The sequence below is a fragment of the Drosophila sechellia genome, chromosome 3L, assembly GCF_004382195.2.
Source record: "Drosophila sechellia strain sech25 chromosome 3L, ASM438219v1, whole genome shotgun sequence".
Classification (NCBI taxonomy): Eukaryota; Metazoa; Arthropoda; class Insecta; order Diptera; family Drosophilidae; genus Drosophila; species Drosophila sechellia.
This window is the reverse complement of record NC_045951.1, coordinates 5,590,214-5,604,069: the sequence shown is the minus strand read 5'-3', so window position 1 is coordinate 5,604,069 and position 13,856 is coordinate 5,590,214. Positions and strand designations below refer to the sequence as shown.

Genomic DNA, 13,856 nt, shown 5'->3' with positions numbered 1-13,856 from the left:
GATCCCAGCGAAATCCCTGTGAACCAAGCATAATTTACAAATCAGACGACGATGGTGACGACGTCATCAAAACCAAAATGCAGTTATAATGCACTCGGTGCGAGAGAGACGGAGCAAGCGAGGAGAGAGAGCGAGAAAGAGAGCGAGTGTGGTAGAGCTGGGGGAAATATAACGTATACAACCCGTGTGACAGCTGCCAGAGGGCGAGGCACCAACTCAAAGGTGTTTAGTCAACATGAACAACGACAGCAACAACGACAACGGCAACAACTTGGAGTTATGTGCGGTAGGTCGGCCGCAGCTAAAATTAAATTTATTCATTGTTGTCTTTGGAGCCAAGCAAACGCAAGTCAAACCACAGCAGATGCTCAACAGAGCGAGAAAATGTGGCCACTTAATGTAATGTCTTCATAAGGATTATAGCTGCTAGTAATTACAATTAAATAATTGGGGTGTTATGTGGATTATAGTAGTAATCAAGCTCAAAAGTCTTAAAAATCCTACCAAATTAAAAGACTTGCATTCTCCCCCCCAAACTCTGCACTCCAAGATCTTAGCAAGTACAGTCCTATTTCTCCGAGTGCATTTGCTTCTGATGCCGCTCCAGCTGGCTGGATAGCTGCTCCTGCTGTGTGCACTCAGGATTTGGCTCTAGGGCGTATTAAAGCTTTTACAAATCGTGAGCATAATTTATTTTGCTACAACTTGGCTCATCGCGGCGGCAAGAAGGAGACATTTTGTTTGGGGGATAATGGATAATGGAATGGCCGCAGAGAGAGGCAAGTTTTTGGATTAATTTGTAACAGCTTTCTGTTGTCATCTCGACATCCGGAGAGAATGTGCGGCTGAGATTGTGTGTGTGCGTTCCGCATTTGATTGAATGGATATAAATATTTGATTATTACGTGTGCAAACTTAATTATGTTAATTATACGACAAACCTAATTATGTGGCTTGTGGGTGCAATAAAGCGATCTAGTTGCCGCTGCCTGCCAGCCTGCTCATTTTTGTCCAGGGGGGCGAAACTCTGTTGCTTGAGTCATAAATCCAGACAGGCGTTAAATCTGCGCCTCAAATGGCCCCATAAAGTCAACACCTCAAAACTCAAATGTCGCCAGGCAGCCAGAAACACACAAACACACCTCCATATACAACAGTAAAAGTACCCCCTACTATACAACATAGGCAATCACAACAGCACAAATGCTTAAACAAGCTCAAATAAGTCACATGGTGGGCGTGGCCCACACACAAACAATCGCACACACGTACACGCACACGCACACGCAAACACCGAAACAGCCATAGACACGAAGGAATCGTAAAATATAACGCATACGCAGCGTTGGCCCAGTCCCGGTCCCATGGCAGCCATAAGAAAATAGCTCGAAATATGTTAATAATGAGATGTGAGCGGGCGCTGACTGCTAAATATTATACAAATACTTGCATATATGTGTACTCAAATATATGTATATAAATATATAGTGGCAGTTGGCGAGGAGCGGTGGGCGGGGGGTGAGCAGGGTATGCAGGGCGAAAGAAACCCACAAACACACGCAGTGTAAAGCCTTGCAAATCTACATAAACTCGGTCAAGGACACTGCAGCTGATGCTGAAGCGCTGAAACGGATTTCGAGGCGATGAGGATGTGGATGAGGATGTAGATGCAGATGCAGATGTGGCTGCGGCCGGAGGTGGGGACTGTGCCACCCAAATTGCCTTTAAATATAATTATTTTCCTTTTATGCGAGTGAAGGATTGCCGCCCTGGCAGCGACATTTAAATTTAGACCACCGCATCCTGCTTGTTCCATTTCGCTAGCAGATACGCTGCCAGATAAGAAAAGTCACTTTTATGACGTCAGTAAACTATTTTAGGCCGTTTTTCTTTCGTTCATCCGCTTGTGGCAACACCCCACCCCCCTCCCTACCACCGCTTTTTCGTTCTGTCCCCGCTCGTCCTTTTTCGGGTTTTCCTTGTGTTTCAGAGCGCGCGCAAATGGCAGGCAGGCAAGAACAAAAGCAGGCATCAAAACTACAATAACAGAGCGAACGAAGGTCCTTCTCTATGGTTTCAAAGAGAATCGCAGGCATTGAAAGCTTCGTTCGTCGTCCTTGCTCTTTGCCATCCTGTCTGTCTCTCGCATTCCATCTATTACCATAAAATCAAATCACAACAATAACCATAACCATATAGCAAAGATTTAATAACTGTGATTGGGATTTGAAAAATGAATTTTCTTTCTCTGGTTTTCCCTCGCTTTAGGTGAGATTATTTAATGGCTTTTGCCATTTTATCCCAATCCATTTGGCATAGAATTTCACGAAAACCGAGCGCTTGTAAATGTAATTGAAGTCTGACGACTGGTAAAACAGAAAAATATTGAAATTTGTTTTGCGGCGGCAGCTCAAACGATTTGGAAAATGATAACCCAGCTAAATAAATTTCCATTAAATTGCCTTCTGCTGCCTTCTGCCGCTGCCTTCTGCGGCCCGGAAATCTGCATTTGAGCGTTTTTATAATTTCCGGTCTAGGGTATTTGGCTTTTGTTGCTTAATTTCCGTCAACTAGAACACATAAACAAATGCCTGTCGATTTTTTCCTCTATAATTTCCCACACCTTTCGTAATTATCAAACTGTTGACTTGCCGCTTCAATTTGGTTTTATGTCAGTTCATTTTGTTTATTTGAAGCGTCGCCCTCGCCTTGCTTTTTGTTTTTTTTTTGTTTTCAAACTCTCGGACTCTCTGTTTCTAGGCCAAAGCTCTGCCGAATATCCTGCCAGGCCGCCAGCCTCCTGCTGGACACAAAAAAAAAGCTTCCTTGCGGCTGTTGGCGGCATTAAATACAGCCGACACACAGAGATTCTGAAGTCTGGACAGGGCGAAGTGTTTTCAAATCCAATTACCAGCGCAAATTTAATTTGTTGCTGCACTCGAGGAAAAGTTGCCAACACCGCGCTGATAGCCTATGAAAATTGTTTAGCTGCAATAAAGCTATGTCCGCCGTGATGAAGGGCGGTGAAGTGAAATTTAGTGAAGGCGCGGGGGAAAATCGGAGGAAAAGCTGGCAAAAGCGGTGGCTATCAGTGTGCCGCCGAGTTTGTATTTTTCCGGCTGAACCGGAGGGCGGCATCATCAAGTGGTCACGAGTGAAAGAGAGAGAAACGGAGAGAAAACTCGAGCGAGGGCTGGCAAAAGTTTAATTTGAAAAAGGTTTTCTCGTTTTCGTTGTACTTTTGTTTTGTTTTCTTTTTTTTTTTGAACCAAGCCCCTGCCCCCGCCACTTTTTATTTTTATTAATTTTGTTTGGCCCGGTCTGCTGGAGGTGTTGAATTATGAGCAAAGTTCACGAGCCTGGGAGCCCCGGGACTGCTAACAATTTTGTAAGCCAAATAAAGCCATGTTATGGCCAAAGGCGGTTTTAACAGTCGCGCCGAGCGGGTGGCTCAGATTTTCTAGCCTTTTGGGCATGGCGAAAAACGCCAGCTAATTGCCTAGAAATTGCCTTAATAATGGTGCAAAAGCAGAAATCACAAAATATGACTGGCAACAATTTGGTTAAAAGTTCTTTTTTTTCCTACTCTCTCTTTCGCTTTTTTGATTAACCTTTTTAATGCGGGCCACGCTGGCTCTTCATTTCGCATGCAATATTCATAAAAAGGTCGCAATTTCATTTCGATAAATTCTTGGAGGGCTCAACTGGCCAGCTTGGCATCCCGTTTCCATTTCCATTTCCTCCTGGCATGGCCAACAATTTTTCCTCTTTTTATTGTTGTCGATTATTGTTGAGTTTGCCCAGCATTGTCTATGCTTTTGTTGCTGTTGTTGTTATGATTGGGGCGTATTTCGTATTTGAACTATGCCAGGACTCTGTTAGTTTTCCACTTCTTTACTGGCCAGCTCCACAAAAGGATTTTACACGCAGCAAAAAGCTGAAGGGGATCTTCTCCAGGCAATCAAATCAGCTGTATTCTATGGGCTATTTCGCTCAGTGTTGGCCTACGGCTCTCCAGCTGCTGCCACCTAATTGTTGGCAATGCGAAAACTGAGAACTTGTCTATGAAACTGAAGCTGGAAGCTGTTACTTCCCCGCCTCTGCTCCACTGCCCCTCTGCAGGCAAATAACAATTGCTCCACTGACAGGCCTTCTGGCCAGGATTCGTCCTTCCTTCCTTACCGTCCATCTCCACCCCGCCACTTCGCAGCGCACACGCCCCCTTTTCTGATGGCCCACCCATGGCTGATTCCCTGGCGCGTTTTGACCAGCACGAAATGCCTCGTGCAACTTGAAACTAAACTGGCTGCGGGGACAGGGGGAGGGGCAGGGGCGTTGGGTGTGTAGAAAAGGGGGGCAGACAGAGGCGTGACTGCTGGCCACTGCACAATGGGGCCATAATTTCAGAGCGAGACAGCTGGCGAGTGGAGCGAGAGGCTGCGAGAGGGAGCCAGGGCAGCAAACCGAATGCGAAACCGAATTGGAATCTGAATCCGAGACTGGACGCTTAAGCACAATGCCCCACTAAATTACAGTTAATGTTTATTTCTTTTGCCACCCCGCAGACTGGCCTTCTTGGAAAACCAAGACCCCCCTTTCTCTGCTCCCTCTGCTTCTGGGGGAAGCCCCCTTAACAGAAGTGGAGAATTGTCGACGGCTCTCCTTGGCTTTGTTTACATTTCTAATCTCCCGCCGCCCAGTGGCTGTTCAAGTACCCCCCTTAAAGCAGCCCCTCTCCGCCCCTGGCTGACTGCTAGTTACTGCATTTCGATTGTATCTTTGACTGCTAAGCCCCCCATCGAGAAAGCACCCCCCACTCCCCTCCGACGATCTACGCCCATTTGAGCTAGCTTTGGTTTTAGTTTTGCCTTGGTTTTATATTCTTTTTTTTGCGTCTTCCTCTTTGGCTGTGGACAATGGTTTATTGAGTTATGGCTTGCATGCGGATATCCGCTTCTCTCACAAACACACAGGCAGTCGCAGGACACACAGATACAAATACAGATACAGATGGACAGGCATATGCACATGCACACGCACACATATAGCTGGCACATTTATATAACTTTGTTATTGGCTCCCATTGAGGTGTCGGGCAGAGTTTTCCCTTGGATTTTACCCTGCCTCCTGCTGCTGTGATTGCCAACTATAAATTAGCAACATTTTCATGTTCGCTCATAAAATGTATGCAATTTTCTTTTATACCAGCTTCGCTCTATAAATTTATCGTTTACTTACCACCGCCACACAAGGCAAAAATGCTGAATATTAGCTTAGCTTACCTGCAATGGCAAAATCAAAAGAAGAAATTGAGAATGGTTACTGTGTGCGTATAGATATTGATATCACAGTCAAACAAACATACACACACACACACATAGGTGTACAGGAAAAGGTAACACACACACACTCGCATAAAGTTTACAATCTCCTGTGCAGATAAATTGGCATTTGATGTGGTCCAAAAAGTTATGCAAATTGGATTTTTCAGAGCTTGTTTACAGAGCGGCCAACGAGGGAAAAATATTAATTGCCCTAGAAAAGTAGTCAATCGAATTTGCATATATCATTGACAGATCTTTATAGCGATATCAATTTGCATTTACTGACGCTTACAGCGGAATATAATGGATTTAATTACAATGAATCGGAAATGTCAGTTAAAAATCTGTAGTCCGCCTAACAAATCAATTTCACATGTGACAAATTTCTTTGTAAGGCAATAGATGTAGTATTTTAATATTATATGTAACAGTTTATAAAGAATATTTTAGAGAAATTCTCTGAAGTTTAAATAAATAAATTATTACTTGTCATATATTTTCCTCTAGTTTTTACACAATCTAGCAACTAATGAGGACACTCGTTTAACATTTTCCTAAGTTTTCATTCGAGTTCTCGTTAGTTGGCCCTTGCAATCTGCCGCTTTTCGCGCGCTTTTCTCATTAAGAACTTTGTGGGGTAACTCAATCTCGGGCATTTCAATTTCAACTTAATTTCTTAACTTATCTGCCGCTGTCATTGCCCTTAATTGTTGACCAACAACAATAAGAGTCGAGCTAAATGGAATTCAAGTTTTAGACATCGCTGTCTTTCTGCTACCTTCTTATATATATTTTTAGCTGGGGACCCGACCAATTTAGTTGATGGCTTTATCCTGTCTTCGCTTCTCCCCAACACAAACAGAAACACCTCAAAGGACATTTTGTGCGACGCTGGTGAGTGAGTTTCAGTTGAGAAAACATCGCTTTATAAGAGATGCAAATATGTAGTTGTAACATTTAATTATATTCATATCTTTAGCCCCATTGCCGACCAGGTAATCTGAGCGGGACGAAGACGAGGGCGTGGCATTTCTGCGAACTGTGCGAAAAATGTACAAAATGCTGAAATGCTGAACACATGCCAATTACGCGGGGCAACAGCCAGCCAGGCGGCCAAAAAAGGAGCAAAGCTGTCGAGGTGCCAAAATGAGGCCTGAGAAACTGTCGAGGTGAAGAAGGTCGTGTTCCAAAACCCCGCCAAACCCGCCCCTTCCTGCCGCTTCCTTGGATCTACCCCTTCTTTTTGCACCTGCCCAGGTGGGTGTGCGTGTGTGTGAATTGTGAGGTGCTGAGCAGTTGTGGGATGGCAGCTTTAAATGCGCGAATGCCGAAACGACATTTACATGTTACACACAACAAAATGCGTATGTGGGGGTTGATGATGGGGGTTGGGGGTTGGGGTGTTGTGGGGGCTCTGGAGGAACCCATTTGTGCGCTCATGTGAACCTTGGCAAGTTTACACCCCACAAGCCATACCCCTCCACTCCGCCGTGTAGTTGTGCGTTTTTTGCACATTTTATTATTTTTTATGACTGCACGAGTATAATCTTTTGACATGGAGGTAAAGGCAATAGCAATAGCAACGGCAACGAAACGAAAACGAAACGGAACGACATCGTTTGCCATTTCAGGACCTGTTCCCCAGCAGGAAGGAAGAAATCAAGAGGCGACTGAAGGAAGGAGCCAGCCCGAAACAAGCCAAATGGCAGGCAGGAAGCGGCTTTTTATTCGGTTAACTTGATTTGCACTCGAGAGCGCGTGTGTGTGTGTGTGCGTGTGTTAAAGTGCCATTTCCTTCAGCCCAATTTCAGGAGCTCCTCCTGGCAACCAACTCAACCACCACCCCACGCTTTTTCTTTTTAACTTTTTCTGTATGATATCATCTTACGTGGTTTGCAGCTCGCTGCCTCCCAGTTTTTACTTTATACTCCTCGATTAAAGTGCTGAAATGAAAATCTTCTCGATTTCATTACTCCGACCCCCTTCATTTGCCTTTCATTGCAAGTCAAGCCTTCGATATTTTACTCGGCGTTATATTTCTGTGAAATTTGCAAATGGACACGCTGAATGGTGAAAGCGCAGGGAAAGTTGTACTCCAACTCTGCTTATGAAGCATGTGCAAAGTTTACTCTTTTTCTGCACTCGGGCCACTTTTTTTCTTTCATTCGGCCCGGCTTGAAACTTCTCGGGCGTACTTAAGGCGAGGACTGTGAGTGAAAAGTTGTGTAAGTGTTTTTAAATCCCTTTTCAGAGGGCGCCCGAGCGTCGAGTGCATCTCATTGAGTTGTTGAAAGACCCCTAAATTATGCCAAAGTAGCCAAGGACATTCAGGTAAACTCGTATCTCACTTATTCGTTTGTTCGTATCCCGGGGCAATTAATGAGATACTCCCATCAACGCCCCTCTACCACCCCTTTTTCCATGTCCATCAACTTGAACCGATTCGTTTCATTATTTTGGTTGGCCGGCAAAAGAGCTTAAATTCCATAAGCCACATGGCAGCATTCTGAGCTGCTTCTGCTTTTTGGCCACCGCAAAGGGGCAAATAAAAGGGGCCACTCCCACGGCACTTGGCCATGTGCTACTCACACATACACACACTATCTCACTTATACCACATGCGGGCAGCAGCCAAAAGAATTATCGAGAAATGAAAATGAATTCCAGGCATCTCCCACTCCTTTGGAACTCGGGCTTGCTGCGCTAAACCAAACGAACCCACAGCAGCGGCTTTGGTACTTGGACAACTTTTGGCTCAAGGCTTTTAGCATTTCATAATGTCATTTGGCATGAAGATGGCAGCAGCAGCAGCAGCAGCGGTTGCAAAAGGACGAAAAAATAGGGAATGGAATTGAACACAAGCTGACTGCAGTTTATATCCGCACTTCATGACAGATATGGCATATAGCGGCCAGCTAAGGATCCCCAATGCATTTGTGCAAAATGGTTATTTAAGGCGAAAGAATGCCTTAAAAATAACTAGTATTGACAAGAATCTTAAGATATAAATATATTTAAACCTGATTCGGTTTTTAAGCAGCAATAAAAAAGAAGATAATGGTTCTACCTCATTTCACACCCAATCCTATATATATATATATTTATATGACTATATGGTATCCCCCATATGTTACCAATGCGTGTGTGGGTGTCGCAAACTTCTGCTGACAGCTCTCTTTTGCCGTTGGCCTGAGTATCAAAGCTGCTGTCTAACTAACCGGTGGCAAGAAAGAATACAAAAAAAAAAAAACTAAAGGAGACAGAGGAGGATGGAACTTAGTTCCAAAGTTTGAGCCAGAAATACGTGGCAAAAACTGAAATAAAAAAGAATCAAACTAGAAAAAATAAATGGCAAAAAACTCAGTTCGTTGGTCAGCGGCAAATAAGAAAACTGTTATTTTTGTGTCAAATAGTTTGGCCAACTGTCCACGTCCAACTTTCGCTGACAGCAGCAGAAGACTTTCTTCCCCCTTACCCCATTCACCCACATAACCCCCAGCCATCCACCGCCCCGCCCACTTGCCCGTCCGCCTTAATGCACTCGCTGCAAATTAATATTGCACTTTTTTCTTAGCCATCCTCCGCCTGCCTTGGCAATAGTTTGAAGATGAGAAACTTTTTCCCTGAGAAGCTTGTAATACAAAAATTAGTTTCTTCACTTATTGAAATGTCAATGGAATGTCAAGCGTGCGGGGAATGTGGGGGGGTTAAAGGGGCAACGTCTCCAGCCAAATTGTAATTTCCACATCTGAACATTTCTTTTTCTTAGCTGGGCCCTTTTTATCCGCCGTGCAGATATATTCCTTGCTTTTTCCCTTGGTCTTCCCTCTTTTTTGTGCTGCCTGCTCTACGTCAATTTGCTTGAAATGCTCAGTGCCAAATGATTTACCGTTGCACGGGGATTCCCCCCACACACACACCTGCTACAAAGTTTACAGCTTTTGTTTTTTGCGTGGCCTCAGCTGTTTGGCAGCGCGCTCATCAATTTTCCCTAATGATATCAGCGAGTGGAAACGGCGGCAGCGGGGAAGTGACTCAGAAAAAAAGGTGCGAAAATGAAAATTAAACAAAATTAAAAAAGGGAATTCCCCCGATAAGGACATAAAGCTAATGAGCATAGCCATGCCACAAGAAGTGGGTGGCTTACGAATCCCGAGAACTGGTCCAAAGTGGCTTATGTGTTTACACGGTTTTTCATCTTTCAAAATCGCCTTCAGGTCCTTTTAGGTCCTCTATAGCCGTTGGTCTTGGCCTAATGAATGTCATCCTCCCCCAGGATTCTGCGTCCCCTTCGTCTCCTTTATTTTGGGGCAGCTCCTTTCTGGTGTCAGTCAGGAAAACCACAAAGTCGCATAAATTAATGTCTTGCCACGCATTTAAAATGTGTTCAATTTGGTGTTGTTTGCGATGTTGCTTCATGGGGGGTAATTAATCAATTTGATTGATCATTCCGATGGCCGCAAACTGCCCGGGGACTCGTCCTTTTTGGTCTTTTTTTATCTTCTTACTTTGGGGTGAGCGAATGCAAATAAAGTGAATGTCAATATTGTAAATATTTAAGTACTTTAAATTATGCAAGCTCATTAAGCCAATCGAGCTGAATGCCAAATGCACAAGTTGTAATCAATACGCAGCGAGTGGTTTGCAAAACTTTATCATTCAATTTTCCCTACGAAAAAATAAATATAATTATAAAAAATGGAGGAAATAAAGTTTGGCCCGCCAAAGTGTCATGAAAACTTTCGTGCGCTGTTGGCGAGAAAAAATGTTGAATGCACACAATGAGCTGACAGTTTAGTCAAATTATATTATCAGCAGAAATTTTCGGGCACCGAAAACTATTTCCAGCCAGGCAAAAATATGTTGGCAAGGGCCAACCATACAATGTTATCAATATTTCAGCTACTAATGATGTTCGTAGAACTGATGAAGTGGGTGGCAGGCACACGAAGAGAATTGTATCGAAAATTCACAATTAAAAGGGAGAACGTCTCTTGAAAATTCATCAAATGGCAGGAACACTTGCCCACGCCAATGGACAGGACTCTCCTCTCTCTCTCTCTTTTCTTTGGCATATCCTTTGGACCAACTGTCCCCCAGCCCCCACCCCTGCTCTTCACATTGCCACATCCTGTGGACAGCGCAAAGCTTTTAAATCCCCCTCAAAGGACAGCGGCCCCCTGTTTTTGGTCTTTCTGGCTCGCATTTTCCTGCTACATTCGCTCGCTTACTTAACAGAAAAGCTTTCACGAAGCTTTCAGCGGCATGTTAAGTCTGGCAGCAGGCGATTTACATTATTGAAACATTGCCCAGCACTTTCAGCTGTGTGTTTGTGTTTGCTCAGCGCCCGAGTACAGTGATCATTGGCTAGCAAGGAAGTCACACGGCGGAAACGTGCCTGGGAGCTATTGTCACTAATGGCCAGGCTTAGTCTGCGTATCAATTGGGAATAGTAAACCTTTCAGAGCGCCTTTCGTCCTCTTCATTTCCATTCAATTTATCTAATGGCTTCATCATTATCATTATCACCATACTTATTTATCAATGGTTTCCGTTTTTCGGGCAGCCATAGAACCATCACATCGCCGGCGGCCACAAACACATTTGCGATAGAAAACTTGGCTGTCTTATCAAAACACAACATCTACACACACACCCACACACACACGTGATGGAGGAAAACGTGGTTTCTTCCTAATCGCATTTGGCCAAGTTTTTGCTCTATTTTGCACAGAACCTTTTCTTGGGGCTTACTTTTGCAGTTTGTCGATTGTGGCCGGGAACTAATTGAAAGCTGGCCTGAGCTGCATTAGTCCGAGATTTGTGCTCGCATCACGCATACGCCACGATGGCCCCCTTCCTCACTCCTATTAACATTACGCATACGCACTGTGTGCTGTGTGGCAGTTTTACTTTTATTACCATGTGAATGGGGGGCATCCCTTTCTGTTTTCTTTTCAGGCAACTGGGTATCCGAGTAACTGAGTAACTGCATAACTGGGTAGTAACTGAGCAACTTGTGCGGGTCTTGAGGGGGAGATTAACCAAGCTTTTAATCGCAGCTTGACACACAAAAACACATAAAACACTCACTCACTGTCTGACATTATTGGGCCGCTTTCGCCCTTTTTTATTGACATTTACTTGCTTAACGTGCTTGTAGCTCTCCTTTTATTGTTATTATTATTGTCGCGTTGAGTTCTGGTTGAGCTGAGGCTGCTTGATTGTTGTTGCTGCTGGTTCCTGCTTGCTGATTTCTGCTTTCTGCTGCTTGCTATTTGGCTGTCTATCGTTCACGTTCAACGAAATTGCAATAAAGTGAATTTTTCCACACGTTGCATACTTTGGAGCGCCGCTCACTCACACACACACACACACACATGCTGTATGCATGTACATGAGAGAAAATTGCAGTTACTGCCGCTCGATGGCTGAATTTTAAAACAATTTTTTATACACAATTTTCCATTGTGTGGCGGCGGCTCGGCGAAGAAAAACTCTTTTCGCAGCAAAGTCTGTGGCGCTGGCTACCCCGGAAACTTTATTTATTGCAATATTTTCGTAAGTTTCAAATCTGGCACGCACACACACGTACGGTACGTATACGTACGCAGGCAGGCATTTAGGCAGGCACACACCCACACACGCTTCCCGGAATTTCGGTTGATTATAAAACGACAGAGCAAAAGTTAGCGCATCGCCAGCAAAACAGCAAAACAGCAGAGCAGCAATGACAGCGGCAAGCGGAGCGGAGCGCGAACGGCACTGGGAAAATCGCAGCAGCGGGAAAATCGGCAGAGCAGCAGAAGCAGCCGAAAGCTTCTCTTTCGCAGCTGGAAAACTGAAAAGCCTGGAAAACCAAACCGAAACGACCAGAAAGCCGAGCCGACGAGAGCAGGCCAATGCGCATGCGCCGCAGCAGAAAAGCTGGAAAAGTCTGTGGGGGAAATCGAGGGGGAAAAACTTGTAGGGAAGCAGTAGGAACATCGAGTTCTCCCTTTTGTGTGTCAGTGTAACAATGGAATGCTCCACCAAGATGCAAGTAGAGTTGCAGGCCTCATTAGTGTCAAGGCGACATATAAATTTGGCACTAACTAGACAAATTCCTTGAGTGGCCAATTAATATGCAAATGCCACGCCCACTGGGCGAGGGCGTAGGCGGAAAGAGGGAGGATATATACTATCATCATCATCATCACCATCAACACAGACCCATCTATCATCGCAGGAAGTTGGGCAAAAAGGAATCAGAAGACCAAGAGAAAGTATTTCGGGGCTTTACATCCTGTTGTTGGTTGGGGAGTCCTGCGCCTGTCGTCCTGCTCTCTAGGTGTTCGACTGTGTGTGTGTTAGATTGTGTGTGTGTGTGTATGGCAGTTTGTTTTTAATCAACGTTAACTGGGTCAGCTTTGGGGCTGCAACTAAAAATATAATTTGTGCTGCATTTGACTTTCCCCCGCTCATTTGCCGCGCCGTTTTTCGGCTTTGAATAAGCAAATACACATAAAATATATACCTATAGCATATTTATACTCATATATATATATATTATATGTATATATTATATGTATATATTATATATGACGGATATAACAGCGGCTTGTGCTCTGCCAGATTTAACATTCGAAAGGTAGAGGAGTCGGTGCTGTTAGTGTTACAGCTTCTGTTGCTACTGTTGACCCAGTTGGCTCTCTATAAATAGCACAGCCCGCAAAGGGGCGGGTCGTGGGGTCAAAGGGCGTAACGGAATGGAAAGCGGGGAGTTCGTGGCTCCGCCGCCAACGAGAATTTGAATTTGAGCAATTGATGTCGGATGCTGGCTTATGACGAATGCTGAGCGCTCCGCTTAGGAAACTGCATTCTCTGGGTATGGGAAATTACATTTCGAGGCAGTCCGTCGGGAGTGGGTAATGCAATATTGAGGAGTGACTGCGCTGGGGACTTTTACTTAAGGTGAATAATCTAATATTTATGTAGGAGGTCAAGGAAGCGGGTTCGTGGAGATACTTTTTTTTTAACCTCTCTGTAAAATTGTATTTAGAGTTAAATTTAATATCGTACAATGGCTTCGAAAAGGAAAACTGCATTTAAAGGGGAAGCCAAAACATATAAAAATCAATATACCCTTTTTGATTTTTGGAAATTATTTAATTTATAGTATGTAGTCTTAAATTCACCAAGTATCTAAAGATTAGATTTGTGAAAGCTTTGGAGTCTATAACGATGCTGTTAATTTTCTATCAATTATCTGACTTTTTTCATTAAGGTTAGGGAATCAAATAGAACTGCTTTCTAGATACCCTTATAAAAAGGGTATGATTTCACATTCACACAACAGAGAAAAATCTAGATATTTAGATTGCAAGGAAGAGTACTCACCTCTGATGATGTTAGATAGCACATCCTTGAATCGGTGCTCTCAATGGAAGCCTGTTGAACAATTCCGTAGCGTGACTCACGATCGCTCAAATACTCTGATCGCAAACTATCCTGACGTATGAACTCGGCACTGAAATGTATGATTATTATTAT

General features: G+C 44.0%; 1 protein-coding gene across 7 annotated transcripts in view; it reads right to left on the bottom strand.

Moving 5' to 3' along the window:
* Positions 1 to 13,856, bottom strand: part of LOC6610901 — an 80,999-nt gene that overhangs the window by 58,428 nt on the left and 8,715 nt on the right. For all 7 annotated transcript variants that reach the window (XM_032719603.1, XM_032719604.1, XM_032719602.1 and 4 more), the window contains one exon: positions 13,704 to 13,833. In XM_032719603.1, coding sequence (XP_032575494.1) covers positions 13,704 to 13,833 — 130 coding nt within the window. The remainder of the gene's footprint in view (positions 1 to 13,703; positions 13,834 to 13,856) is intronic.